At 42.3% G+C, this 27,094-nt stretch overlaps 4 protein-coding genes across 7 annotated transcripts in view; 2 read left to right on the top strand and 2 right to left on the bottom strand.

Moving 5' to 3' along the window:
• Positions 1-6: 6 nt before the first annotated feature.
• On the bottom strand, positions 7-2,862 carry fam89a (family with sequence similarity 89 member A). Its single transcript, XM_031861853.1, has 2 exons — positions 2,453-2,862; positions 7-636 (listed from the first exon to the last, which is right to left on the bottom strand). Exons 1-2 carry the CDS (start codon positions 2,699-2,701, stop codon positions 346-348), a joined length of 540 nt encoding a protein of 179 aa, XP_031717713.1. The 5' UTR covers positions 2,702-2,862; the 3' UTR covers positions 7-345.
• Positions 2,863-6,305: 3,443 nt separating this feature from the next.
• On the bottom strand, positions 6,306-11,203 carry sprtn (SprT-like N-terminal domain). Of its 2 annotated transcripts, XM_031861852.1 has the most exons (6): positions 10,597-11,203; positions 10,243-10,342; positions 9,314-9,442; positions 8,921-9,203; positions 7,996-8,767; positions 6,306-7,964 (listed from the first exon to the last, which is right to left on the bottom strand). In XM_031861852.1, the coding sequence occupies exons 1-6, from the start codon at positions 10,926-10,928 to the stop codon at positions 7,778-7,780; spliced, it is 1,803 nt and encodes a 600-aa protein (XP_031717712.1). In that variant the 5' UTR covers positions 10,929-11,203; the 3' UTR covers positions 6,306-7,777. The 2 variants fall into 2 exon arrangements, with proteins under 2 accessions (XP_031717712.1, XP_031717711.1); XM_031861851.1 differs by having other exon boundaries at positions 6,306-8,767.
• A 583-nt stretch (positions 11,204-11,786) lies between these two features.
• On the top strand, positions 11,787-15,964 carry exoc8 (exocyst complex component 8). The gene is made up of 4 exons (XM_031861626.1): positions 11,787-13,062; positions 13,643-13,896; positions 14,139-14,387; positions 14,811-15,964. Exons 1-4 carry the CDS (start codon positions 11,913-11,915, stop codon positions 15,216-15,218), a joined length of 2,061 nt encoding a protein of 686 aa, XP_031717486.1. The 5' UTR covers positions 11,787-11,912; the 3' UTR covers positions 15,219-15,964.
• Positions 15,965-21,090: 5,126 nt separating this feature from the next.
• The window catches only part of trim67 (tripartite motif containing 67), a 39,430-nt gene continuing 33,426 nt past the window's right edge, over positions 21,091-27,094 (top strand). For 2 of the 3 annotated variants that reach the window (XM_031861439.1, XM_031861441.1), the window contains exon 1: positions 21,091-22,040. In XM_031861439.1, coding sequence (XP_031717299.1) covers positions 21,171-22,040 — 870 coding nt within the window. In that variant the 5' untranslated portion in view covers positions 21,091-21,170. The remainder of the gene's footprint in view (positions 22,041-27,094) is intronic. The other variant, XM_031861440.1, reaches the window with a different exon arrangement.

Below are 27,094 nucleotides of genomic sequence, written 5' to 3'. Positions count from 1 at the left end.
TTTCCTGGATTACAATCCATCTCAACTCCTGAGTTTGAGAGGGTGTCAACAAGCGGCCTGTCAAAACACCCAGCTCCAAAGTCTGATGAAGCTCCTGGTCCCGCTGCAAAGAAACAAAACAACAAAAAACACTTCTGCAGCACAAGCAGGGGTTTGTTTCACCTGAGGAGGAGCTGAACTGAAAGCTGGAGTCTAGTCTGGTAACGGCATCCCATAAAGGCTACCTCTAACCAACTAGTTCCTTCTTGGAAAGCAAACGGTTTCCAGAGACTCAAGTCCCCCCCACCCCCCCACCCCACCCCAGAAACATGTATCCATCTGCAGAAAAACGCTGAAAACGAGGCCTCAGATGGTGACGTGAAAGGAGTCCCAGCTGTCGTCTTTGCCGACGCTCCCATTCTTGGACGCTCCCATTGTTGCCGTCCCGTCTCCAACCTCTCCATCCGGCTGTTCCCCGGTGGGGGTGGCGCCAGGCTCCGGGTAATACTCATCGTCCTCATCGAAGTAGACGTTGTCCATCATGCCGAGGCTGGTGGCGGCGCTCAGGTCCTGGCAGCTGCCCTTGTAGTCCTGGATCGACTCGTGGAGCGACCACAGCTGGCACAGCAGCGACATGTCCTGCTGACGCAAACCCACCTGGAGAAAACGGGATTAAGAGCCGGATTAATACGAGATACATTTCTAATGAGTCGTTGCTACTACTTTAAAGGCCTTTTCCTTCTTTTAGAATACAGTGTTTGCCGGTTATTCTACAGATACTTATAAATTCAAGAGGACAAATGCAAACTTGTCCAGTGCAGGTCTGACACAAAATGCAGAAATCTTCTGTACGCATGACCACAAAGTCCCAAAAACACCTGAGCTAAACATAAACTATGCTCTTCCACAATGCTTCAAAAGTAAAAGCTAGACGTACTTTCTTGAGATCTTCTCTCTTTGTCATTATTTTATCCAAAACCAAAAGAGAAAATGCAGCAGAAATAAAATTCAGCAAATACATACCTTTTACCAGTCAATCAATTATCAAAAGAATTACCGGTGATTTTTCTGTCAATCAAAAAAAGCAATAAATCGACTTTTTTTGATAATCAAATACTCGTTTAAGTTATTTAAAAAGGTTAAAATGACGAACACTGACCGGTTCCAGCCTCTCTTAAATGTGACAATTTGCTGCATTTTATATGCATTTGTAATTTGAATATCTTTCGACCGCTTTTGGACCGTTACCAGACACAAGTGAGGCCTGATGGTCATTTTTTTGTTTTTACAAATGATGAATTAATCTATAAATATTATAGAAAGAATACATTTGTAAAATAATCCTTATCTGCAACACTACCGGACATTACGACATTAATAATTCAAGGCAAAAAAACCCTCTAATGGCAGGGTTGAAAGGGCCATTTCTACTGCAGACCACTCAGCTGACAAAGCAGTATGAACCGAGGGTCACTGCATTGTCTTCCACACTAACTACAGACGGACAGACACGCAGGTCAGTCAGCTGAACCAGAGTACCGTGCTCCATAAACTGGAGCGCTTACCACATGTAGGACATTGACAACTTATTAGACAATGTGAACTACAACCTCAAAGTAATACATTTACAGCAACAAAGCAGTAAGCCTCGAGCAGGGAACGTGCTGCAGTGAGAGTAAAGCACGGAGGCAGAAATAGGATTTAGTAAAGCCTGCAAACCAAACATCCAAATGGCAAAGGGATAGAGTTTCAGCAACAGTTTGACCTCTTTTATCTGAATTGCTGGCTGTGAGGAAACAGACTTTTGTTATGTATCCACCAACAAGCCATGGAGGGAGTCTACATGGATGCTGAAATCAGGTCTGGTTCTGTAATGAAACCCCTGCAGCTGGCAAGAGTGTAAGAGAGTGTGTAGCAAGGGTTTAAATTCCGTGTAGCAACATGTTCACTGCAAGATTGTATGCAAACTCATAACAAAATATATTCTTATACTGAAGCTTAATTAAATTGAGCTTTGACTAAAAATCAGCACCAAGCTGTTCCTGATCATGGTTCCTCTTGTAGCGGTTATTTAATCACGTTTTATTTATATGCTCAACGAAACAAACGACTTTGCATATAAAAAAAATATACATTTTATGAATCAATAGGTTCTTTACATAACCTCAGCAAACATGCAATTCTCTAAAATGAGTCATTTTGGGCTTGTTCGGTTAGACAGGACGTCCGTACCTGAAAGTTGATATTTTAATCACGTATTGCGATGTACGGTAAATGTATGAAAGTCGAATTAATTCAGAAACTCTAGTAGTTAAGCTTTAAGTTATGTAGAAAGCAGTGTGTAACTTTGCCCAACGGCCAGGCAACATCAAAGTAGCAGCGCGTCTATGGGGGATTTGGCCGCATAGAGATTAAACGGGGGTGAAATAGGGGGCACTCTCTTTCTCCAACAAAACACTCCCTGAAATGTTACCATCTCTTTCCGCAGGAGAGCCAGAGCAGCGTCGAGGTTGGCCGGCTTGTGGGCCAGCAGGTTGTCGGTGTTGTTCCTCCCTCGGCTCAGGTCGTCCTGGATCATGGCTTTCTTCACGTACATCCTCTCCATTTCTCTCCAGGAGCCGCCGCTCGAGTTCAGCAAGCCGCTCAGGCTCTTCGGCAGCGGGGGCAGACCCTCGATACAGGCCATTCCCCCCACCGAACCGTTCGTTGACTTACCATTCATCGTCCTGTGGGTTACTTTACGAAAAGATGTTAGTATGTACACTGAAGTTGACTGTTGAGTCCTTGTATACTGTAAACACTGAGAACAAACAGCCGTCTGCGCACCAAGCAAGCCGAGCAACAGTCGTGGTTTTATCTGCCCAGGGCGGCCTGCGACGCCACATCAAGTTACCCGGATTTAAGTAGTTGGATTTCCGGTACGTTGATAAAAATAAAAGCATCACAGGTGAACATTACTTTTTAAAAATAGAACCCGTGGTTTCTGAATGCATTTTTTTCCCATTTCACAATGTAAACCTTTTAATTACTTGACCATTTTTCACTATTTCACCATCTTACTAATGTACCATTTCCACTCATGATATTATACAATTTGATTGGTTTCATATAATTTTTGAAATTGGACGATATTGAATGTAATTGTACTGTATATAACTTGTTAATTAGTTCATATATACTGCATGACTATTCTGTTGTTTACTTAATAGCTTTTATTTTGAAATTTATTTCCGGTGGATATGAGTTATTATTGTTAACTTGATGATTGTGTGGATGAGTAGTAAAATCCGCTTCCTGCCCTTTTAACACACAGCGACTGCTGGGCGTCTCCCTGCCGATGACAACACTTACAGGCAGGAAAACTGTCTTTTCAATCATCTTAATCCATCTAGACAAGAGAGGAGACAAGGTTTTTTGTTAATAAAAGACTTTTGGCTGTCACTTTTAAAATACTGATACATTAATACACACTTTCTCTTTAGATTAATTACTAATCAACTGAAGAAACTCACACATTTAAGTGTGAATGAAAAGCTAGTGTTAAAGATAAACACAGATAAACATAAAATGTACAATATCATCAATAGACGCTGTTTATTCATAATTTATTCAAGTTCATTGAATGAGCTAGGGAATTTATGATAGGTCTAACTAAATGTCTGCCTATCGGTTTAATTTAACATTGTGTATGTTTGAGTGCCTACAATAAAACTCATTGATGGATCTCTTTCCCCCAGCAGAGAGACCGAGGGTTTGAGGTCATGATGGGAGTGTGTGGGCACAGGACAATAGTTTTGAGTATAAAGGACAGATGGTAGGCTTCACTTCCCCCCCAGCCTGCAGCTCCGTCACAACAATAACACAACAATAACCTTGAAATCAACACACAAAAGCATCACACACGCTCCTCTGCAAAAGGAGTGTGAGCTGTACCACACACACACACACACACACACACACACACAGCAGATGGATGGCGCCTGAATCCTGGTATTTCTAATCACTCTACTGAAATGAATTAACCTGACTCATTTCCTACAGACAGATAAGACATAAACGCACATGGTGTGCTTCTTGTAAGCACCGGGCCCAACAGCTTAGTATTAGTATAAGTATTAGTCAAAAAAGGTGATTTTAAAGCTGTCATTGAATTAATTAAAGGAATAGTTCAACATTTTATGTATTGTATATTCACTTACTTTCTTAGGAGTAAGATGAGAAGATATGAGATATGAGAAGATCAGCTGTTATGGAGCCCTCAAACCGACAAAATGTAAAAAAAAAACTCATGAGCCAAGCTAGAAATATAAATTAATTTAATAATATTAACAGTTAAGTATTAATAATGAAGTGAAAAAGAAATATAAAGCTTTATCTCTATCTTTCCTTAAAACTCCAATCAGTTATGAACAAAAGGTTGCCAGCTAATGCTAGTTATAAGTGAATACTAACAAAGTTAGCCAACTCCTTGGAGTCATTTCTTTGATATTAGGTGGAAAAACAGACAAAATGTCAAGAAAAACACATAAAGTCCAACACTAGTTTCCATTGCGGTCCTTGATGAAGTGAATAATATGACGATAGAGGCATAGTGTCTGTGAATTTCTAGTTAGCAGTAGCTACCTAACTTTGTTAGCATTAGCTTGCTGTTAGGCCTACAAGACTTACCATGATGCTGCAGCATGATGCAAAGTATATATGTATATGAATGATTAACATGGCAGTAAAGTAAGCTAGGTGGCTATCTGCTTTTATTAGTGTTTTCTGTTTAGTTAGCTAGTTAGCTGGTTACTTAGCTTGTTTGCTCCATTGAGGTTAAACACCTTTAGTTACGCCTCTACACATTTACTCAATTTTGTCAATTTCGAGGCTCAATGGTTATCATTGGTTCAAATGTGTATTTAAATCCACCTTAAATAAATGGAATGCTCAGTGTTAAATATAAAATATGACTCCATATACGGCTAAATAGCTGTGTTGTGAGATGGATAAACAACTTACAATGTGACTTTTTAACGGTTAATACCATGCTATCAGTCAACACAGTACCATATGTTGTATTCGCCCTTTAGAAAGCATCCCCACTGTACAGCCTAATCCTGCTCTCAAAACAATTAGCCATCAGCTGAGAGTCCACAGCTGCACAGTGTAGAGAGGTAGGTTTTATGAGCAGACGGACCCATCTTTAAGCTTTGATCATCACAACCACCACCACCACCACTACCACCACCATCATCACCACTGCCTCATGAGATCAAAGGATTAGGCATATGAGGGTACCCCCTGGGGATGCATGTATACCATAGCAGGCTCGTGTTAATCTGCCTTGTTGAAAAGCACACAGGTTTGCATCACTTAGCGTTGGCCGGCTAATAATGGTCTAAAGATATCCGCTTATGTCTCTGCAGGAAAGCGATATCTTGCTCAAGGCCAAAAAAAATACAGTAAGTAGCTTACTCATGTAGGCCCAAACGGACACCAGACTTCTCCAATGCATAGAATATGTTCCATATTAAATAAGTTATTTGAGGTTTTCCACCACACTTTAAATCATGGATGAAACCGCAGGTCCACTGAACATGGCAAGGTACGACGATGCCATCATTAAGTGGTATAATGATTTATCTTATACTAGAAAGAGTATAAATGCTCCAACAAAAAATTTATATCAAGAGACAATTCATTTTTGACCTCTATATATATATAAAAAAACATAAGCACCGTTATTTGTTGATAAATGATCTTTGCAGAGAAAAACTGGCACCTCTACCAGAACTAATTACCCCAAAGTGTGCCTCAGTCCCATCTAGCCGACAACATTGCATTGAACTTGGAGCTAGTCTGGTATGCATCATTGTCAGAGGGACACAATAGGTCTGTAGGGAAGGAGGGAGGGTGTGTGTGTGTATATGTGTGTGTTAGGAGGAGGTCAGCTTCCTATAGCGTGTCAGCGCACAGCAGGTCAGGGAAGAGGAGTGTCCGGTTGGAACAGCTGCTGTCACTGACATGAGTTTTCCTCTCCTGAAGGGCCTCTGGAGGGAATGGGATCAGAATGAGGTAAGAGTAGTGACAATGGGAGTATACTGCTATGTTTTATAGCATACAATCACAAACCAAACCTATGTGGAAGCCATGTCAACAATAACAATATAACTAAAACGTTACAATGGTGTGTTCATGGTGTGTGCGCTGCCTTCAAGTGCTCACCATGGTCCCCTGCAACTTGAGTGTAGAAGCCAGTGGAAAAGTATTTACTCAAGTACTGCACTGTGCTGTAAAAGTGTAATCTTGAGGTACTTCACATTCTTCCAGGCCATCAAGTCATATCAGCAGCTGTGTGGGATCAAAAACTCTTGACTGTGAGAAGCAGAAAATCATGTGCGCTGTTGGCTCACTTGTGCTCACTTTGTTAACAACCTTTTGGTCCGTCAGCCTTCATCAGGTGAACATTAAGTTGAATATGACTTGTTCTTGCTTTCAGTACTTGTAAGCCATTGAGTTCCAAGAGCAGAAGTCGTAAATACGACTTATTTATTCAAGCACCTGAGGTTGGAAATAACAAAACAAGACAAGACATTTTTCTTCTTTAAGCGTTGCATTTTGTCACCTCAAACACCAGAGTAAATACATGCCTTCATTCCCGGATCTATTCTCCGCCTCACAGTGTGATGCATGTGCAGCCAAATGGTAATCAGAGATCTGTGCAGCAGCAAACTGTGGTGATTGAAATGGGATGGGTGTGTGCTGGCCTCGCTCCGCCTGCACGGACAGAAGGGTGTGGTCCTGATCAGCAGCTGGCCTCCAGCTGTCTGACCTCTGCCCTCCCCCACCAGCTCTGTTACACCCACTTTCTGCCTGCCCCCCCCCCTCTCCAGTACAACTCCTTCTGCTGTGAACAGTTCAGGGCGATCACCGCGGTGTCGTTGGTTTTTGATTCCCTCTCCCAAGACTCTACACGATGAGGCTGCTTGAGGCAACACTGACAGTCTTTAAAGCTGATGAAGCACAGAGTTCTGCTCATTTATCATTTGAATAGTTTGAGCTTTTATCATGAGATGTTTGTTAGATACTGGAATGAATTATGCTCCATACAAAAAATACTCCGAACAGTATAAATATTTTATTTGGCAACAAATTTTTAGCATATTTAACAATTTCCTTCAAACCATATATGTAAAAGTGGAACATACAGATATAACTCTAAAATGTTGTAGCTATAAAATTAGCATTTTGTACTTTATTCCTTTCCCTAAAAATAAAAACAGTCAAACCATCCATCCATCAGTATTACTGAATGACTTGGCACAATCAGATACCAGCCTGACCCTGCAGTGTAAATGCGATGTTGAGCAGATACAAAGAGCTGGCAAGCTGGAAATCTGATTCCCAAAGATCAGCAGAGGTCAGTGAGTGTCTCCGGCTGTCTGAAGGGCAGCACATTTAGATTTGACACATCAGACTACAGGAACCAGCCAACACATCCGCCCCCACAGGAGGCTACGATTTCTACACACATGCACAGCCTTGGTACACAAACTGTCAGAGAGGCACGCGTGAGAGAAGAACCACAAAGAAAACAATCCAGTCAGGTAGTAAAAACTGTGTCCAACCACACTTTTCAAAAACAAAAGTGAAACCATTTCACTTAAATATCTATAACCTCAAAGTTAAATTGAGAAAACTCAAAAGGAGATTGGTTCAACGTCAGATAAAAATCACTAAAACTTCCCTGAAACTTCTCTGGACATTTCTAAAGTTGGTTTTATCCGTCTCACTGTCCCGATCGGCTCCTCCTCACTCACGAGAGGCAGGAATCAAGATGCTCGTTGATCTTTGACTCCGCCACCTTTGCTTGGCACACAGGACAGCTGACCGTCAGTGCGGAGGAGGAAGACGAGGAAGAGGAGGGGGGGGAAACTAGGCAGCCCTGCAGAGGAATGGAGGGAGGAGGAAGACGAGGATGAGGAGGCCGTGGCAGTTCTTTGCTGCATTGCGGGCGATTTGGTCTTCATCGACTCCCTCGATGCTGCCGAATCGCTGCCTACTGTCTTTTGGAAGAAGTCAATGATGCTGGATGAGCTCCTGTGGTCGTCCCACGTCCTCTTCCTCGATGCCTGACCTGCAGCAGAAGCTCCTGATGTGCTGTCGCTGTCAGAATGACTAAAATACTTGGACTGTGTTGGTGTAGCAGGGCTGCCTTTGGTTTTTGTTGAAACTACAGAATGGTTGGGTTTACCCTCGCTAGGCTCAGATGTTGTGGGAGAGGAAGCTGAATGGCTATTTTGCCATTTCGGGAAGATGGAGGATGCAGACGCACTCATTGTAATGTTCGGTGATGTCAAAGAATCTCTTTTAGTTTCTGTGCTTGAGGTGGAGGATTGACTCGCTGACCTCCTGATGCTTTTGCTGTTGAAGAGCTCCTCAATGGACCTCTGTTTGATTTTATCTCCCTCTTGGCTCCGGCTGCTACTGTGGGGTTTGGGGATTTTCACTGGCGAGCCGTTAATGTTGATAAAAGCTCTTGTGTTACCGACAGACCTCTTTATAGGTGGCTTCGGCCTGTTGGAGGGAGCTGGTCTGATGGAGGGAAAGGCGCTAGAGATCCCTTTGTTATCAGGAGACTTGAGACTTTTAGCCAGAGTCGGAGGGGTGAAGAGTTTCTTCGGAGAAGAAGGTACTACCGCTGTGTGAGACGGGGAGGAGGACGTGGACGACTGTGAATTTCCTCCGAGTAGGAAGCCTTTGCCACTAAATGGAATCATGTTCCTGATGTCCTGCGATCCAGAGCCTGAGAAGGAGAAAGGTAGACATTTGAGTCCGGCAACAGATTCTCTAAAACAACATGTAGTGACCTATTTATCTAAATCAAAACATTGTTATCCGCCTGAAAGGATTTATAGCTATTACAGCAGAACATACACCAGAGGAACGGGCTCATCACCTGTGGTTGTACTTGAAGGCTTCTCTTTTCCCGAGGCCTTCTTCTCTGAGGTCTTCCCATCCTTCTTGCCTTTCTTGCCGTATCCTTCAGGCTCCTTCACCTTGGTGTAGGTCCCTCCGCACGTCCTCTTGTGGTCCTCCCACCAGGGATCCTGAGCAGACGGAGCCCGGTTCATGGCCCTCTTCACAAACCCAAAATAGGGCTTGCGGTTTTGACAGGGCCCGTTGCATTTCCACCAGTGTTGCCGGTACACATCAACCTCATCGTGGAAACTGTGGTAGACCTGACAAGAGATGTTTCAGGAGGTTATTTTATTATTGCACTCTCTGTAAAAAGGCCGTGACAAGAGAACACAACACCAGCTGTGAGAGGTGTAACAGGAGATACACCTACAGAAATCTTTGTCCCACTAGCATCGTTGATCCGGTTCATGTGTTTGCAGAACTCAGGGCCATGACCGTCTCGGTCTCTGTTGTTCTGGGTCACAAACAGCAGCGCGTGAATCATTTCATGGAGGAGGGTCTGTGAAAATAAAAATGAAATGATGAATATTTATAAACCCACTAAAATCTGTCTGAGGAACGACGTGTTTTGTTTCTTCGCATTTCCAGCTCTATTTCACAACACCCACACACACACATCCGAGACTTGGGAGCTGAAAGTAAAAAATGTCTGAAATTAAGAGTTTCTTTTATGTATGCAGAGGAATATTGAGTTTATTTACTAAAGGCAGGGTTGGTAATCTTGTTCAAAACATTTTATATATTTTTGTTGACATTGTCATACATGCTGACAGTAATCAATGAAGCAAATGCATGCTAACAATAGCAATGCTCATTGTTTATATAGGTTTTATTATGGTAATTGTGAGGGAGTGGTTTTGGATGGAGGCCTGAAGGTGTCGGTGTTGCCAACTTTCTATTAGAACTTTTGGAGCTAGTGCTAGAGTTGGTAACACTGGACTGGCTTTTTCGGTTGGATCATTTGTTTTTAACTCTAGCGTACTCTTGCTAGTTTCTCAAGATTACCAACCCTGCCTCATAGCCTGTTTATGTATTCTGAATGTTTTGTTTGTTAAACCTCTAATCCTACTATCAGTAAACTTTCAAGCCTTATAAAAAGCAGTTTCCAGTGTAAGTGATAAACTGTGTGGTATATATATAGTGTTAATCTGATCTTATTTTCTTTAACAGAAGAAGATGGCTATTTTGGTGCAAATGATTCAAATGTGTGCAAATTGAAGATTTGAAATAGAGGAATTTGATAAATCACTTCTAATCACTTCTGAAAAAAAGCCAGATTGGTGTAACAATCCACCTCACCTGCACCAGGTCTTTTCTTGGTCTAAGCTTCAGCAGGGGCTCACTGAGTCGGATTGAACACAGACCACCTCGGCCCTCATAGGAGCACACACCAGCACACCTACAAAAACAAAAGCATAGAAAGAGCACGAGACATTAGAGACCAACAGCCCTTTTATAAACCTCAAATAAATCATTTGCACCCAGCAGCACTGGTTTACTTAAACCGTGACACAACCCTTTCTCTCCGATGGTTACACCAAAGCCAATACAAAAACCTAACTACTTTATTTTGCACCTACAAGTCAGTGTGGTTTTGGTCTTCGACAACAATAACAACACAACGAATCATAACACAACAGGTGTCGTACTTACAGTGTCATTCTTGGGCTCCACTTAACCTCGACACCACAGAGTTTCCCCCAGAAGAATACGTCATTGAACTCCAGAAACATGGCTCTAACATCAGGACTGGGGTCCAGCGTCTCCCAGGACGCGTCCACGATGGACAGCGGCCTCTCGGGCTGGGCAGTCGGCTTCCAGTAGGGAACAACATCGCTGCCACCTCTAGCGACCTCCACTCTCCGTTTCTTACTACTGTGTCCGAAGCCATTCTCCTCAAAGCTGTTTGATGAATGCGATGATGTTTCGTATTCATTGTCAAACTGCTCCTGAAGCCGAATGGCGAGCAGAAAATCATCATCCATCACAACAGAAGCACTAATAAGGTGATGTGAGCTGAAGTAGCTAGCCACGTAGCTTCGGCTAACGTTTATGTTAGCTTGCTAAAGCTAACTAGCTAACGTAGCTTGTACAGGGCTCTCACAAACAAGTGACGGAAGCACTGGAGCCAGTATACAGTCGGATAAATATACCAACTGTACCAATACTACAATTTGTGACATGATTCCATTAAAAACACGCATTTCTTCATGTTGGACAAAGGTGTTGTTACTGCTGACTGACAGTCCACAGCTAGCGCCAACAGTTGTCAAGTCTATCACAATGCAACCAAAGAACATCCGTTAAGGTTTTCAAAATAAAACTTCTGAAATAAACAACTGATGGCATCTATTTTCACAGGAGAAGTGTATGGTTAATACAGATGTTTTTTAAAAATGTTTAGTTTAAATGTTATAGGACACCTATTTTAATTTATTATATTGTTAGTTACTCTGTAGAATACACGAATCATGCTTTAAAATCTAAATCGATATAATATGTGCTCTTATTATGAAACTCATTTCCAGCTCTAGATTTGAGTGACTCTTGCAAACTTGACGAAACATTCGCTTGTTTCAAATCCTAGCAATGGATTGTGGGAATTCTACTTTATTTCAAGTGGTTGGCCAATCTAAAATGCACTCTAGTTTTTCTATTGCACTTTGGTGGTTAAATCAGGGGGAATTATCAACATGTCAAGTATTATATTTAGTTTAAGTTTAAAGTGCTGCAATTCTGTAACGATTTTGACTTCTATGAATGACCGACATGTAATTTAAAAATGTTTGTGTTGGTGCGATTTGTTGGCCATTTCTTTTTCTGAATCCCGTGACGTTACAGGGAGGTAACCGGTTATAACTTCCTGTTTGGGTTGAAAGCGGATGTGAACAGATGAACGCTTCCCCTGTCTACTTGTGTTACTAGTTTTTCAACATTTTGTCTAAATAAGTAAACACACTCGATAGAAGATGTCGGAAACGGGGAACCGACTACGGAAGCTGCTCGAATCGCCTAATTTCGACCCGCAGAATTACGTCAAGCAGCTGTCACAGCAGTCCGATGGCGACAGAGATCTGCAGGAGCATCGTCAGAAAATCCAAAACTTGGCCGACGAAACGGCTCAAAACCTGAAGAAAAATGTCTACAAGAACTACAGACAGTTCATCGAGACGGCCAAAGAGATCTCCTACCTGGAGAGCGAGATGTACCAGCTGAGTCACATCCTGACGGAGCAGAAGAGCATCATGGAGAGCATCACCCAGGCCTTGTTGTCCGCAGACAAGGACGAGACCTCCAAAGAGATGCAGGCTGCTTTCCCCAAAGACACGGAGGAGCTGAAGCAGAGGACGCTGACCTCACTGCTGGAGAAAGTGGAGGGGGGCAAAAACATCATGGACACCCCAGGGAGGCACCTGGTCTACAACGGGGACCTTGTGGAGTTTGATGTCGACAACATGTCCCCCATCCAGAAGGTGCACGCTTTCCTCATGAACGACTGTCTGTTGATCGCCACCTGGCTACCGAACCGCAGAGGAACCGTGAAGTACAAGTACAACGCCCTGTACGACCTGGAGAGCTTCGCCGTGGTCAACGTGAAGGACAACCCTCCCATGAAGGACATGTTCAAGATCCTCATGTTCCCAGAGAGCCGCATCTTCCAGGCGGAGAACAGCAAAATCAAGAAGGAGTGGCTGGAGATCCTGGACGAAACCAAGAAGAACAAAGTCAACAAGGATCGGCACAAGATGGAGGAGGAGGCCCCTACGTCTCCCGTAAGGGCCGAGGTGTCCACCAATCCCTTCGATCAGGAGGACGACGAGCCAGCAGGCCCCGGGGAAAGTGTGGACCTCAGCCCCGAGTGGATCCAGGAGCTGCCGGAAGATCTGGACGTGTGCATCGCCCAGAGAGACTTCGAGGGTGCTGTGGACCTGCTGGACAAGCTCAACGAGTACCTCAAAGACCAGCCGGTCACCCAGAGGGTCAAGGAGCTGAGGCTGAAGGTGGACGAGCGTGTGCGGCAGCTGACAGAGGTTCTGGTGTTCGAGTTGTCTCCGGATCGGTCACTTCGTGGTGGACCCAAAGCCACGCGGCGGGCCGTGTCCCAGCTGATCCGACTAGGTCCAACTTTGTCTTTTGTCTTCATCAATAGGCAACTTGCACATCATATACAATATATGTAGTTTACTATCGCATCTTCAAACCAATCATCACTTAGGTTCTGATGATTCTGGATATTTGATATCATGCTTTGGTGCAGACAATATTCCCAGTAGAGTTTAGAGGAGAGATGTTTTTATGATCCCTGTGCAGAAAGTGTAGAACATAATTATTTAGACAAGGTTTATCAAACTCAAAATAATACTAGTAAAGCATATACTCAAAATTGCAGCTTGAGAACATTCTGACAGAGGCAGAAAACTACAAATGATCTGAATATTAATAAAACTGCAGAGATATACATTGGACAGGGACAGGAGAGTATAAATACTGAGCTAGTTGGTTCACATTGTCCCAGCAGAACCCTGAACCATTTTCTAAGTATTTAAAAGAAATCACAAAATTTCACATATTTATTTGTTTAACTTTTCAGATGTATTTTCTAAGAAATGTATCTCCCTAACATGTGTTCCTAATGTTCTATCAGCCTTCCCCACACTGCTAGTTATTCCAATCTGAATTGTTTTCGACTGTGTTGCAGGCCAGTCCACCAAGGCCTGCGAGTTGTTCCTGAAGAACCGCGCTGCCGCAGTCCAGACGGCCATACGGCAGCTCCGCATAGAAGGAGCCACGCTGCTCTACATCCACAAACTCTGCAACATCTTCTTCACCAGCTTGCTGGAGACGGCCAAGGAGTTTGAGATGGACTTTGCGGGGAACACGGGCTGCTACTCCGCCTTCGTGGTCTGGTCCAAATCAGCCATGATGATGTTTGTGGACGCCTTCAGCAAGCAGGTAGGTAGAGGAGGAGACGGCCAAGTTACATCCTGGTAAATATGGGACTTTAAAGGTCAGGAAAGATGCTTTGGTACCGATAAATGTGATAGAAAAAGTAAAATCTACAAAAAATCAAGACGAAAGTATTGCTATCGTCTTAAAAATCATATAAAAACACAACTGATCTGCAAGTCTATTTATTCTTATGAAATTGCAGAAAAATATCCTTTTATAAAGGGATTCATGTTTGTCTTCATCAGGTGTTTGACAGTAAGGAGAGCCTGTCGACAGCGGCCGAGTGTGTTAAAGTGGCCAAGGAGCATTGTCAGCAGCTGACTGACATCGGCCTGGACCTGACCTTCACCCTGCAGTCCCTGCTGGTCAAAGACATCAAGGCGTCCCTGCAGAGCTACAACGACATCATCATCGAAGCCACCAAGCACCGGAACTCTGAGGAGATGTGGAGGAGGATGAATCTCATGACCCCCGAGGCTCTGGCTAAACTCAAGGTGGGTTTTATGTCGCTCTCTCTGTTTGGTCTGTTGGCTGTCAGTGGTGATGTGGATGATGGAGCTCGGGGCCCATCAACTCAATTGTTGAGTTGATGGGCAGAGAATTTCCAGCTTCTCTGGTGTGAGGATTTGCTGCCTTAATACTTTTTATATGACTGTAAACTAAATATATTTGGGTTTTTGACTGTCGGATGGACAAAACACGACATTTAAAGTTGCAATTTTGGACTTTGGGACATTTTTATGGTTATTTTTCAATATTATCAGTCAGTTTATGAACCAAACACTGATCGATACATGAAAAATTCATGTAAAATGAAAATAATCTTTGTTTTGGTACAATTTCCTTGGTGTCAATGACGTCCATGACTAAAGTATTTGTTAAATCACTGTTAACAATATCAATCTTTTTCTCCGCAGGACGAGATGCGCAGCTGTGGCATTGGCAGCTTCGAGCAGTACACCGGCGATGACTGCTGGGTGAACCTGAGCTACACCATCGTGGCCTTCACGAAGCAGATGATGAGCTTCTTGGAGGAAGGCCTGAAGCTCTACTTCCCCGAGCTGCACATGGTGCTGCTGGAGGGCCTGAGGGAGATCATCCTGGTGGCCGTGCAGCACGTGGACTACAGCCTGCGCTGTGAGCAGGACCCGGAGAAGAAGGCCTTCATCATGCAGAACGCCAGCTTCCTCCACGACACCGTGTTGCCGGTGGTGGAGCGGAGGTTTGAGGAGGGCGTGGGCAAGCCCGCCAAACAGCTGCAGGACCTGAGGAAGAGCACCAGACCCGTTCGGATCAATCCAGAGAGCACCACATCTATGGTGTGAGATCGCAATAAAGGACGGTGGCCGAAAAAACACTCAAACGCTCTTTTTAACTGACTGTTGTGGCAATTATTTTAGGAATGACTAGATGCTACAAGTCGGTTGTTTTGAGATCGCAGGACAAGAAATGACAGAATGCAGAATACGATACCCCAAGAGAGGTACGTGTACGAAGATATTTGTACCAACACTCACAAAACTGCCTGTTGATGTTGGCGAATGTTGATGAAAAAATGATCAGATCTTTGAGAAATGAGCCATTTGAAATGTTCCGTTTGTCAGTGGAAAATCCCTCATCGACAGATTTGGCACATCGAAGTGTGTTTTCATGTCGGAGTGTGTGCTGGTAGCCAAGTGCACACATTTGTATAATCGTGCAATGAATACATGGCTCATCAGGACACATTTTCAGACAAGCAGCTGATGAATATGTTAATTTTCTGCAGTTTGAGTTTTGTGCATGTGATACCCAGTTCTGTCTATTGGCAAAAATATCATCTTAATGCATCATGCATGTACTCGCCATTAACAAGAATGCTGTTTGAAAGTTTTTAAGTAATATATAATGTTTGATTCAAACTCACTCAGCAGTGATTTTGACGCTATACTGGACCGTTATTAGACACTAAATAGTATTCTAGCTTAGGACTGATTTAAAAGGGATGACTGAAAGGAAGATACACTGGTAAATGTTGACCGTTTGTGTTGAAGAAAAGCACATGAAATTAAATAAAGATCTTCATGCACAATCTATGTTTTCACGTGTTTCCAGATTGTTGCTGAGGAGAATTGTGCCTCAACGTCTGTGTTCCTGCTGTAAACAGTGCCTCGCAAAAGTATTCACCCCCCCCCCTTGGTGTTTTTCCTATTTTGTTGCATTATTATTGATTTTATCAATTTGGATTTAATGTAATGTACAAATAGTTCAATAAATATAAAACAATAAATAAGATCTGGTGCTACCAATTACCTCTAGAGGTCACATAATTTGTCAAATAAAGTCCACCTGTGTGCAATCTAAGTGTCACAGGATCTGATAGAGCACCTTTAAATCCACCACTAGAAATTGGAAGGAATATGGCACCACAACAAAGAAAGGCCAAGAGAGGACCAATGGTCACATTAATCAAAACGTTTTTTGTCAAGCCACAGCCCTCTTTTATTCATAAAGCTGTGAACAATATTGAGGAGACTAGCAGTAACTAGAGGAGCCAAGTATAACTTTTTAACATATCATCATATACATGAACTGCGTGTTTCTTCCCCCACATCTCTCATCGTTTCTGTCGTGCTGTTGCTTCTGTGAAAAGTTAAACCTTGCCCAAACAGAAGCAAGGCTCTCTTGCTGGAGAGCAAGCTGTGAGTTTGTCTGATGCGCTTGCTTGAAAAACATCCCCACTTTTTCCTTTCTTCCATGACAAAAGTTGATTCGGCACTTTTACATGTTAGTCTATCCGAATCTATCTGCACCAAAAATTCCTTTTTTTAAATGTATCGATCCCAAATGAATCACATTGATAGACCTTTATTCACAGCAGCTCTTCTGACTTGTCATAGCAGGCAAAGCACAGGTGGAATAAATAACACTAATGATGGTGATGATACAGGGTATCAGGAATCCCTTCCAGCAAATTAGCTATTAGTTTCACCTGTGCTGTCCCTGCTGTGACAAGTCAAAATGTCATACTTTGAATCAAAATGTCTCCACGTTTTGCTTTTATCGTTGCACCCTAAAGGCACTGGACGCTTACAGGGGGCCCAGACAATTTGGGTACTGATGAATGAAAAAAAATCAAGAAAACTAAAATCATCAAATCTTGAATAGATACAGAGAAAGACTGAAGCGTCTGCTTTACCTGTTACATTTCAGCCCATTGTATGTTTCAGTGACTGTACAAAATATAAGCACTGCAGTTTAGATAGTGAAATAATACAATTTATTTCTTGATCCTTGTTTAGTGGTGCCCCCTTGTGGCAGCTCAGAATCAGGTCATTTTGAATATGATAACTGATTTAAGTTATGATGTTCAGGAAATCTTTCATCATCCTTTTTTTTTTACTGAAAATAACTAATAATCTAATGTTGGTTATGTTTTGTAAAAAATGTTTATAGTTCTAGTGTTAAACTGTTTCCTTGGAAACATCCTAAAATCCATAGTTTTGGTTATTTCCCTGTTGTAAAGTGTGACCAAAAATCTGTGCATTCAACGTCCTGTTTTACCAGAAAATTCCAAATGTAATCATTTGACATATCTGCCTTGCAGTTGTTCCTGCAGATAAACGAATTTGGCTTGTGTAGTTGCAACATGAAAATAAAATTGCTGCTCTCTCTGTATAAAGTATTTCCCAGGAGCGCCAGGCTGCCACGCTGGCAGACTCTGATATTTTTAGACTCCGTTCATGATTCAACACGATTGTTCTCTCTGCTTCACAGCTCATCTCATTATAATCTCCGATGTGATTGTGAGCTCGAGGAAAGCCTCGCGTCGGGTGAAGTTATCAGCTTATCCTCAGAGAAGAAGCATCAGGCATGGTGGGATTATTGGAGAGGAATTGATTCAATCAACACACAGCAGGAATACACAGGGAATGTTTCACGTGATCAACAGATGCTAGTTTGATTCTTCACAGGCTGTAGTGAAGGTGCTGTCTTTGGATTCTTCATCTCAGCATCTTCATCCAGTTCCTCTTTCACCTGGATAAAAACATGTCTAATTGTTTAGATGGTTGTTTCCAGCCTTGGGAGATGTTTGATACAAGCTGTTGGGGGTATATTCTTCTAGTCAAATAGTGATACATATATTGTTTGTGAAAAAAGATAATGACACATTTGCGCTCCAATAAATGCTTTTATGAGTGTGAAACTCACTACTGATTACTGGCTAAATTACAAATTATCCAGAGTGCTTTACTTACAATATAGTAACATTTACAGAAAACAAACGTGTAGTTATCTCTTGCTTTTCTACATTTTTAAACACTGGTGTAAAGTTACTAAGTACTGATATACTCAAAAAGACATGTCACAACTATTGATTAGATTTATCAGGATTGTATTATCGGCATTTATTAAAGCTCAGACAAGATGCAGTATATGGGCATTTTCAAATTTCCAATTGAGCTGCATATCTTTGGAATGTGGGAGGAAACTGGAGCACCCAGGGTAAACACGTCAACGTCAACATGGGAAGGACATGCAAACTTCACAGGCCTCAAACTGAATCCTCGACTTTCTTCCTGTGAGGCCACCGTCGCGCCCTTACTCTTAAAAATTGGATGTTTCATTAACTATATCAGCCAAGTGGCAATTTTAGGACATAGCTCTGTTCTTCAACAGAGTAGAGATAAAACGCAAGCTGTTTCTTTTGGTGCAGTGGTGATGATCCATTCTCCAGGTGGGCCACTTCCCTGTGGGGCACTGATGTGTCGACTTCAGAGGCTGGAGCTACTTTGCTGCTTCTTCTTCTGAAAAACCTTCCTCACCTTTTTCCAAAAGCTGAGATGTTTTTGTGTAGCCTTCTGCAGAGCCCTTTTAATTCCCTGGCAACCGCCTCCTCAAACTCAATGCCTTCAGGCACCATCGCAGCCTGCAGCTGTTTTGTCGATAATGATGAGCCAAACTCCTGACAAAGCTTCTTGAAGATGGCATGCTGGAGGTTTCCAACAGTCTGTGGGAGGGTGAAACTTGTGTCTCCCAAAGTCGTCTTCAGGTTCTTTAAAATTACATCGAAGTCCAAGTCCAGCACTGCTGTCTTGGTGGAGTAAGGGATGTGGTCCAGCAGCTTTCCAAGGAACACAGCGAGAAAGAGCTTCTCTCCCTGTGAGAACTCATCTTATACTGGCTGAAGACAGGAATAGCATGGTTTGAAATCTGTCCCTCTGGTAGAGAGACTTTGGTTGCCGCCGTGCTGAAATTCTCTACTATGTGTGCTAATTTTTGGACAACATCTTTGTCATACAAGTCATGACGAATTTTTTGGACTGTGTAGAAACATGTGCAACATTTTAACTTGGTTGAGCTTCGCTCTTACCACTTAAAATTTAATTAAATTGCAACTTCACAGCTATGCGGAGTCAGGCTTACCAAAATAAGCCGGGCTTTTTTGGTAAACTCGCTCTATTGAACAGACCCCTGTTCATGCAGGATCTCAAGCCTCTTTCAGAGAGGATTACCAAACATTACGACATTACGACTACTATTATCTACTTCTATTCCTTCTAATTCATTCATTCATAGGAAAATACTGTAACTTTACCATGCAGATTTAGATGAATAACACAAAATAGAATCAACAAATGAATTATAAAGTATTATTATACGTTATTATTATACAATAACTTATTGATCCCTGGTGGTAAATTCACAAACTACACTTTTGACATGAAATGGGAAAAAGTACAGAAAATGTAGCCGAAATTTATATTTTAAAAATGCAGTCTTAAAATAACCCAAACTAACTCTTCCTTTACTGTAATTTTAAGGGGATAGTGCTGTTCGACATTTGAATTTTCTTCAGGATTGTCTTACAATGACTTCTACATTACTGTCAAAGTGACAATTTAACTCAAGCTTCTCCAGCTTTCACACAAGCTCCTGTGATTTGAAGCCTGTCTTGTAATATTTATATGAGTAAATGTCCTCAAAATGACTGAAACAAAAAGAAACGCAGTTCTAACTTGTAAAAGTGTCTTAGATTGTGGTTAAAGGTTAAATTAGGTGAAGAAAGTAATTGCATGAGTGCGTGTATATCCTTTTAAAAGTGTGTGTTCATTTCACCCCAGAACAGATCTGAATCCTAATGGAACGCTAACAGGGATGCAAGAGCTGTCCAGTGGATGGCATTAATGCAGCACCCTGAGGGACTTCAGTCACGGCTGCTGTCTGGTCAATTCAACATTTAGCTAACACAGAAAGCTAATGTCACACAACACAGAAGGTTACAGGATCGAACAGACATACAATCCCCATACAGTCTGAACATGTGTCTTCTCTGGTATCCAGGATCTCAACATTCATTCGTTAATATTCACAGTTTTGTGTTTGTTTGTTTTATCTGTATGTGGTAGTTTTAGATAAAGGACTTGACTAACATAAATCTAAATCTTATTTTTGATTAATAGTTAACAGGCTGTAGGAGTTGTAAACAGACCTACAGTGGGGAAGAAGTACTGCACATAAGTTACCTAATTTGAATCTGATACTACTTCGTAGTGGTATACTTTTAGTCCATAAAAGTGACTATATGACTATAGTAATAGTTACTTTGCACATTTTATTTTTGAATTCAAAACATATGGTCAGTTTATTAAGTGTGATGCATTGTTCTAGAATCTAGATTAAACCATCCAATTTTTTTGTATTTTTACACCGTGGTATTAGTACTTGTAACTAAGTCAAGGAGTACTTGTTTTTATGAAGTACAACAATTACCAATGTTATTGTACTTCAAATCCTGTATTTTTTAAGAAAGAAAGAAAGAATATGTGTAAAATGTTGAGCATAAACATAAACATTAAATCACAAAGTACACAAGATATATGATGATTTTCTTTAATGTTCACTGTTCATGTTTCTTAGATTTTTTTTAAATCTCCATAATAACCTTTATTGACAGCACAAAGTGGTTTACATGGTTGAACCAGGATTTAAAGAAATCAGGGACTGCATTGAGATAAATAAATTCAGACAATTACAATCGTACAAAAATAATATACTTTAATATACAATAATGATGATTATAATAAAAGACAAAATACGTAATAACCATGACAATCAGGAGATCTGTAGTGATTCAGAGCCAATAAATTAACTCGATCAATCAACTCAAACCACAATCCCCGCCCCCTTTGCGCATGCGCAGAGCCGCTTAGGGAGCTGTCCGTGTCAGTCGGTGCTGGAGTGTTTTCATTGAAGCTGCTTCTCCCTCCCCCGGTCCACCGAAACAGACGGGAGCGATGGAGGAAGAGTTAAAATGCCCCGTTTGCGGTTCTCTCTTCAAGGACCCCATCCTCCTGCCGTGCTCACACAATGTCTGCCTGGCCTGTGCTCGGAACATCACCGTCCAGACCCCGGAGGGGGAGACCCCGGTGCAGAGCCGAGCCTCGGGCAGCTCTGACTACGACTACCTGGACATGGACAAGATGAGCCTGTACAGCGAGACGGACAGCGGATACGGCTCCTACACGCCGTGCCAGCTCAAGTCTCCAAACGGGGTGCGGGTGTTTCCACCGGCCAACCACCACCGACACTGCTCCCTCACCTGCCCGCTGTGCCACCGGAGCGTCTCCCTGGATGAACGGGGGCTCCGGGGTTTCCCTCGGAACCGGCTGCTCGAGGCCATCGTGACGCGGTACCAGCAGAACCGCCGCTCCTCCGCCTCCTCTTCCTCCTCTTCTTCTTCTTCTTCTTCTTCTTCTTCTTCTTCTTCTTCTTCTTCTTCTTCTTCATCTTCTACAGCGGTGAAGTGCCAGCTGTGCGACCGCAACCCGGTGGACGCAACGGTTATGTGCGAGCAGTGCGACGTCTACTACTGTCACGCCTGCCAGCAGCGATGCCACCCGTCCCGCGGTCCGCTCGCCAAGCACCGCTTGGTGCCGCCGCCGAACCGAGCGGCGGGAGGAGGTGCGGCAAGCGGAGGAGGCAGCGGCGGTCCGCTGCCGCCCGCTACCGCGCGGAAACCGGCGACCTGCGTGGACCACGAAGCGGAAAACTTCAGCATGTACTGCTACAGCTGCAAGGTTCCGGTGTGTATGAAGTGTTTGGAGGAGGGGAAACACGCCAAACACGACGTCAAAACGCTGCCCATGATGTGGAAACAACACAAGGTGAGCGAACACACACACACACACACACACACACACACACACACACACACACACGCACGCACACACACACACGCACGCACACACACACACACACACACACGCACGCACGCACGCACTCTCTCTTTCCCTCTCTCTCTGTCTCATAAACATTATAAGCCAACAGGCCTAAATGGCTTTTAAAGCCACAACTGTGAATTGGCTGAAGTCCATTCCCAAAGGCTTACACACACTATTGCACACAGTATCTCTCTCTCTCTCTCTCTCTCTCTCTCTCTCTCTCTCTCTCTCTCTCTCTCTCTCTCTCTCTCATGCACACACACTTAGGCTACACACACACTGCCAGGGACATTTGTATGCAGAAATACACCTACACGAACACACTGTTTATTGCCTGATGTGTCAATCATAAATCTTGATTTTTAACTGTTGCTATGTTATATGTTGTTATAGTTAGTAATTTGTTAGTTATTATAGCTACCGACATACATGCCTTCAAACCAACTGCTTCCTCATCTTATGTGCATTCATATTTGTGTTGGCTATTTCAAATTGTGCAAACTACTGTAAATTCTCTTGAAAAATGTCAAAGCAAAGGGAGTGAGAGGATGCTATGAGGTGGAAATGTTAGTCCCCCCCCCCACACACATTGCAGTGCTGTGTTGAGTTTACTGCATATGGAGCAAATTGTAAATCAGAGAGCCCTGACTTCACAAAGGGAAATAATTACTGGAGGCGTAAAACCCTCATGTGTGTGCAATATGAGTCATTCCTTGATTATGTCAGCGTTGTGTTGCTATTTCATGCACTACTGGCTCACATGTACTGCATGTGTGTGGGCATGTGTGTGTGTGTGTGTGTGTGTGAAATGTCAGTAGTGACTGCAGTGTGGGAAGCAGAGTTTGATGTATTTCCTCAGGCAAAAAAAAAGAAAAAGAAAAACTAGGTTTTTATTCAAGTTTGAACAAATATGGTTTTAAAATACTTTGTTTCAAGGACGTATGTTTTTACTCCACCGCATTTATTTAATCGCTATGGTCACTTGATATGATCAGTTCAATATGCCAATAGTATATAAAGTTTTACATTGCTCTCATTGATGGGAAATGATATTCCAAATATACAAATCCGATAAATAACACTTTATTAACACGCCATTTTTCATAGTGAGTCCTTTTTACTGTTGATGCTTTAAATTGATTTGCTGCTATTCAGTTTTTTCTCAAGTAGAATGAAGGACTTTTACTTGTAATGGAGTATTTTATCATTGTGGTACTTGTACTTTTACTTACGTAAAAGATCTTAGTGCTCACCCACTACCTATTTAACAAAAGTGTGGCCCTGAATCACATGTTCTATATTTAGCTTTTATAGAAGCCAAAAAGCGTTAGCAGCACAGTTGACACTGGTATTCTCCCTCAAGCTGTTGATGTGGGCAGATTAAAACCCATTCAGGGGGTAAACCGATTGAGCTGTGTGTGCGTCCCATTTTCTTTTATATTGTGCATACTATGAAGATTTGAAAGCGTAAATTTTCCATAAAATGGCTCGACAAAACCCTGAAATATCACGCGGTATACAGATGATCAAAAATTGAGCTGGTTGTTTAACTCTAGTGTCTTTAAGTCTGCTTACTCTGCCTCAGAAGTCTGATTTCTCCAACGTTATACATTATATATGTTTTGTTAAAGGGTTATGGAAATCTGATGATGAACAGAACACAAATTTGAGTTGAATGAGTGTTGTTTAAAAAGCAGCTCTCTGGATCTGGCTTTTATTCATTTGAATAAACATTGTTCATTCACTGCATTCTACTGGAACACAATTAGGCGAAAACCCTGTGTTTTACAAGCTCATCCTTTCTCCACTCTCCCCCCTCTGCCTGCCAAAAATCACCCGCCTGTGTCATTAAAGGATGATTGAAGTGATTGATGGTTTAATTTATTTTTGAATGAGTCTTTCATTAATTTAAAAGTGTGCCGTGTGGATGGGGTCAACTCAGGTCACTCCTCTCAGGTTACAGTGGGACCTGACTTTGCTGTTGAAATTTTAAATTTGAAGAATTCACAACCCAGAGTTGATTGCGTAAGGGGTGGTATGTGTAGCATTTTAACAATAACATTACCATATTCCTTATGAATAATTATACAAATAATTATACTGGGAAAAAAAGGCCCCATGGGCAGGAATCAAAAAGGGCTTAAAGGAAAATCAATACTACTATTACCAGCATTTAACAAGCTGCAGGACTCTGTACAGGCCCAGACTACTTCCTGTGTTTAATACAGCCTTTCATAAGGCCATCAACATCATCACGCCCAGACTTCATAAGTGTAAATTAAAAGACATTTTTGTCTGTCTCCTGCTAAGTGGGTCATCGGGACTAATCTCTCTGTCTGTGTGATTGGAAGCCTCCAGTCATTTATCCGTCACACGTTTCAGCCTCTTTCGCCTTCTTCTCTGGCTTTCACTCATTCACCTTCTATATGTCTGCCTCCCTTTACCTCCCCATCCCTGTTTCTTTCTTATTTACTCTCTCTCCTCCCCCCCTCTTTTACTTTGGTGGGCAGCACGCTCTTCCTTTTTTTGATCATTCTGTTGAAGTGGGGTATTGCTGCATCTCGTTAGCATCCTTTTCCTTCATTATCTCCTTCTCATTCTTCTATTGTTTGAAATCACAATGCATCTTCTTCTTCAAAATCCTTTTTCTGAGGACTGAGCTAGCATTTTGCCCACTGGCAACTTAGGCCAACTATTGTCATCATGAAAATAAGGGACATTTCAAACACTTTTGTATTACACTGCACGGAAACCTAACAAACACTTTCCCAAAAGGCTACAATAGGCTTCTAAACTATTTTTTTTTTCTTATGCTATGAAATTGAAAATACAAAATATAACTTTGTGTATTACGAGGAGTGTTTCAGTTTGTTCTACCTTCGCTAAGTTTGACTTATCAGCTTGTTGCGCTAACCTCTGCATATGTTGCGAACAGCGTACGGCTAAATGTGTCCAGACGGAGCGTGCGCTTGTGAACTTTGATTCCACTTACCGTGCATCAACCTACTACCGTGTATTCTTTGAGTGAATTGTTACATCCCTAATAATAAGACATGTAGGCAATGTTTTGCAGCATTTCTGAGTGTGTGTGTTTTATGCTTTACAAGTCCTTTTGAGAATCCACTAAAGTACAGAGATATATCAAGGGAGTTGGATCATCATTGTATTTGTTGCGAATCAAACACTAGTACATCATGGAGCAGCCCAGGGGTGACTATCCCACTCCACACTCAGAGTCACTCAAATAAGCCTACACACACACACACACACACACACACAGTTCATTAGCGCACACGCTCATTCGCGAGGCATAAGTATGTGGATCAACCTTCGCTGGGGGAATGCAGAGGAAGAAGCACTGATCCAGTTTCCTCTGATCAGTCAAGCAGAAAACACACTGTCTATTTAAATCACACACACATACACACATGTGTGTATGTGTGTATATGTGTGAGCCAGCTCAGTCCAGTAAAGAGCAGCTGGCTCTGGCACTGCTCCGAGATAAATATTAAAAAGCACAAATGCAGAGTTGCTGGTTCTCCTGCTGCGCGTGTTTCAGTGTTTGCACCGTCATCTTCAGATAATTTTAGATTTGAAATGGGACGTTTGGCATATTGAAATCTATGCCGAAACATTTGTGCTGGACAACAGTAATGTCATTTGTGAACTAATGTTTTGTGCCATTATCATGATGAAGAAATTAACTGAAAATAGCCATTAGTGTTTCCTGCAATCTTAATTGTTGTTGGGTCAGAACAGTCCCCGAAACAGCACTCTCTATTGGTAGAGTTTTTATTAAATGGTATGTTTAGCCACTCAAAACACTCTATTAAGATTAGGGAAAGATTGTGGTCTTGGTTGAATATTTAAATTGTCAAAAGTGACTTGAAGCACGAGCCACAGCGTGAAAGCAGAAATGATGTTTCCATAATTCCTAAGAGACAGGGTTGCTCCAGTGTGTTCAACTGTTGGATACGTCTGAACCTCACTTTCTCATAAAAAACCTTTCACATCCTCCTGAATTTTACAAACCCATGCGCTCTGTTGCTTCCAAACACCTTTAACTTGGCAGGTTAAACAATATAACATTCAACACATCTGCCTCTCCTGCCTTTCCCAAAATAGATCCTCTTTCCTTAGATGTTAGTCTGTCTTCTCCTTTGCCCTGACGGCGTTTTAGAATGACGGTGCGGTGCCTCAAAGATTAGACCATTACTACTGAGCGAGGAATGATGTGGGATCTCTATTCAGCACCCAAGTTTAATTGCTTCCTCGGTATTTTGAGCTGCTCCGACAGGAGGCCACTTAGAGTCACGTCTCTCCACAAACTTCCCAGCTGATTTATTTTCATGTTGTTCTTCTGGGATTTGTACTTCTCTAAACCTAAACTGTTGTTGTCTTCCGCTTGAGACGGTGAAACAAAGCTGCTGTAGTCGGTTCTCACATTTAGATTTAGTTTGTTGTTTTGTTGTTTTGTACGATGTTAAGGAGGAATAAAAAACCATGCAAGTGGAAAATTAGCACTAAAGATCCTGAAGAACGTAACTGATTCTTTAAAAATGGGCCATCCACCAAGTGTTGAAGTAGAGAGAAAGAGAGAAACCCAGATGGTCAGTGGGCAGATGATTTGGATTTGTTCTGGTATAGTAACATGAGTCACTATCAACACAGTTGGTGTGGAAGGAAGGCTGGTTAGTACCAACTATTGTTTATCCCGGGGAACACTCTCCAGGTTCACCGACTTGACATTTGTGACACAGTTCAATCATGAGGAAAGAAGGTGAATTATCAAGACAGAGATAATATTGTATAGTCTGTCCCGTCTCCACAGTGGCTCCTAAATGTGTCATGTTTGTCACTTCCTCTCATGTTAAATCATTTAATATTAACAGTAAACATTGTCTCTCGCTTGTTTTCTCGTCCGCAGGGACTCTGACAAAACATTTTGACAAGCATGTTACCGTCTGAGCTGCCTGCGGCCCGTTTTCTGTGATGCG

Source organism: Anarrhichthys ocellatus, unplaced genomic scaffold (genome assembly GCF_004355925.1).
Source record: "Anarrhichthys ocellatus isolate YVR2014 unplaced genomic scaffold, GSC_Weel_1.0 scaffold25, whole genome shotgun sequence".
Classification (NCBI taxonomy): domain Eukaryota; kingdom Metazoa; phylum Chordata; class Actinopteri; order Perciformes; family Anarhichadidae; genus Anarrhichthys; species Anarrhichthys ocellatus.
This window is presented reverse-complemented; position numbering and strand designations above follow the sequence as displayed.

Coding starts and splice junctions, on each gene's coding strand:
- sprtn (XM_031861851.1), bottom strand. CDS start 10,928: ATGGATGATGATTTTCTGCTCGCCATTCGGCTTCAGGAGCAGTTTGAC. Junction 9,204..9,313: donor CTAGTGGGACAAAGATTTCT/GTAGGTGTATCT, acceptor ATCTCTTGTCAG/GTCTACCACAGTTTCCACGA. Junction 8,768..8,920: donor GCCTTCAAGTACAACCACAG/GTGATGAGCCCG, acceptor TCTCCTTCTCAG/GCTCTGGATCGCAGGACATC.
- exoc8 (XM_031861626.1), top strand. CDS start 11,913: ATGTCGGAAACGGGGAACCGACTACGGAAGCTGCTCGAATCGCCTAAT. Junction 13,897..14,138: donor TGGACGCCTTCAGCAAGCAG/GTAGGTAGAGGA, acceptor TGTCTTCATCAG/GTGTTTGACAGTAAGGAGAG. Junction 14,388..14,810: donor AGGCTCTGGCTAAACTCAAG/GTGGGTTTTATG, acceptor TTTTCTCCGCAG/GACGAGATGCGCAGCTGTGG.
- fam89a (XM_031861853.1), bottom strand. CDS start 2,701: ATGAATGGTAAGTCAACGAACGGTTCGGTGGGGGGAATGGCCTGTATC. Junction 637..2,452: donor CTCTCCTGCGGAAAGAGATG/GTAACATTTCAG, acceptor CGTTTTCTCCAG/GTGGGTTTGCGTCAGCAGGA.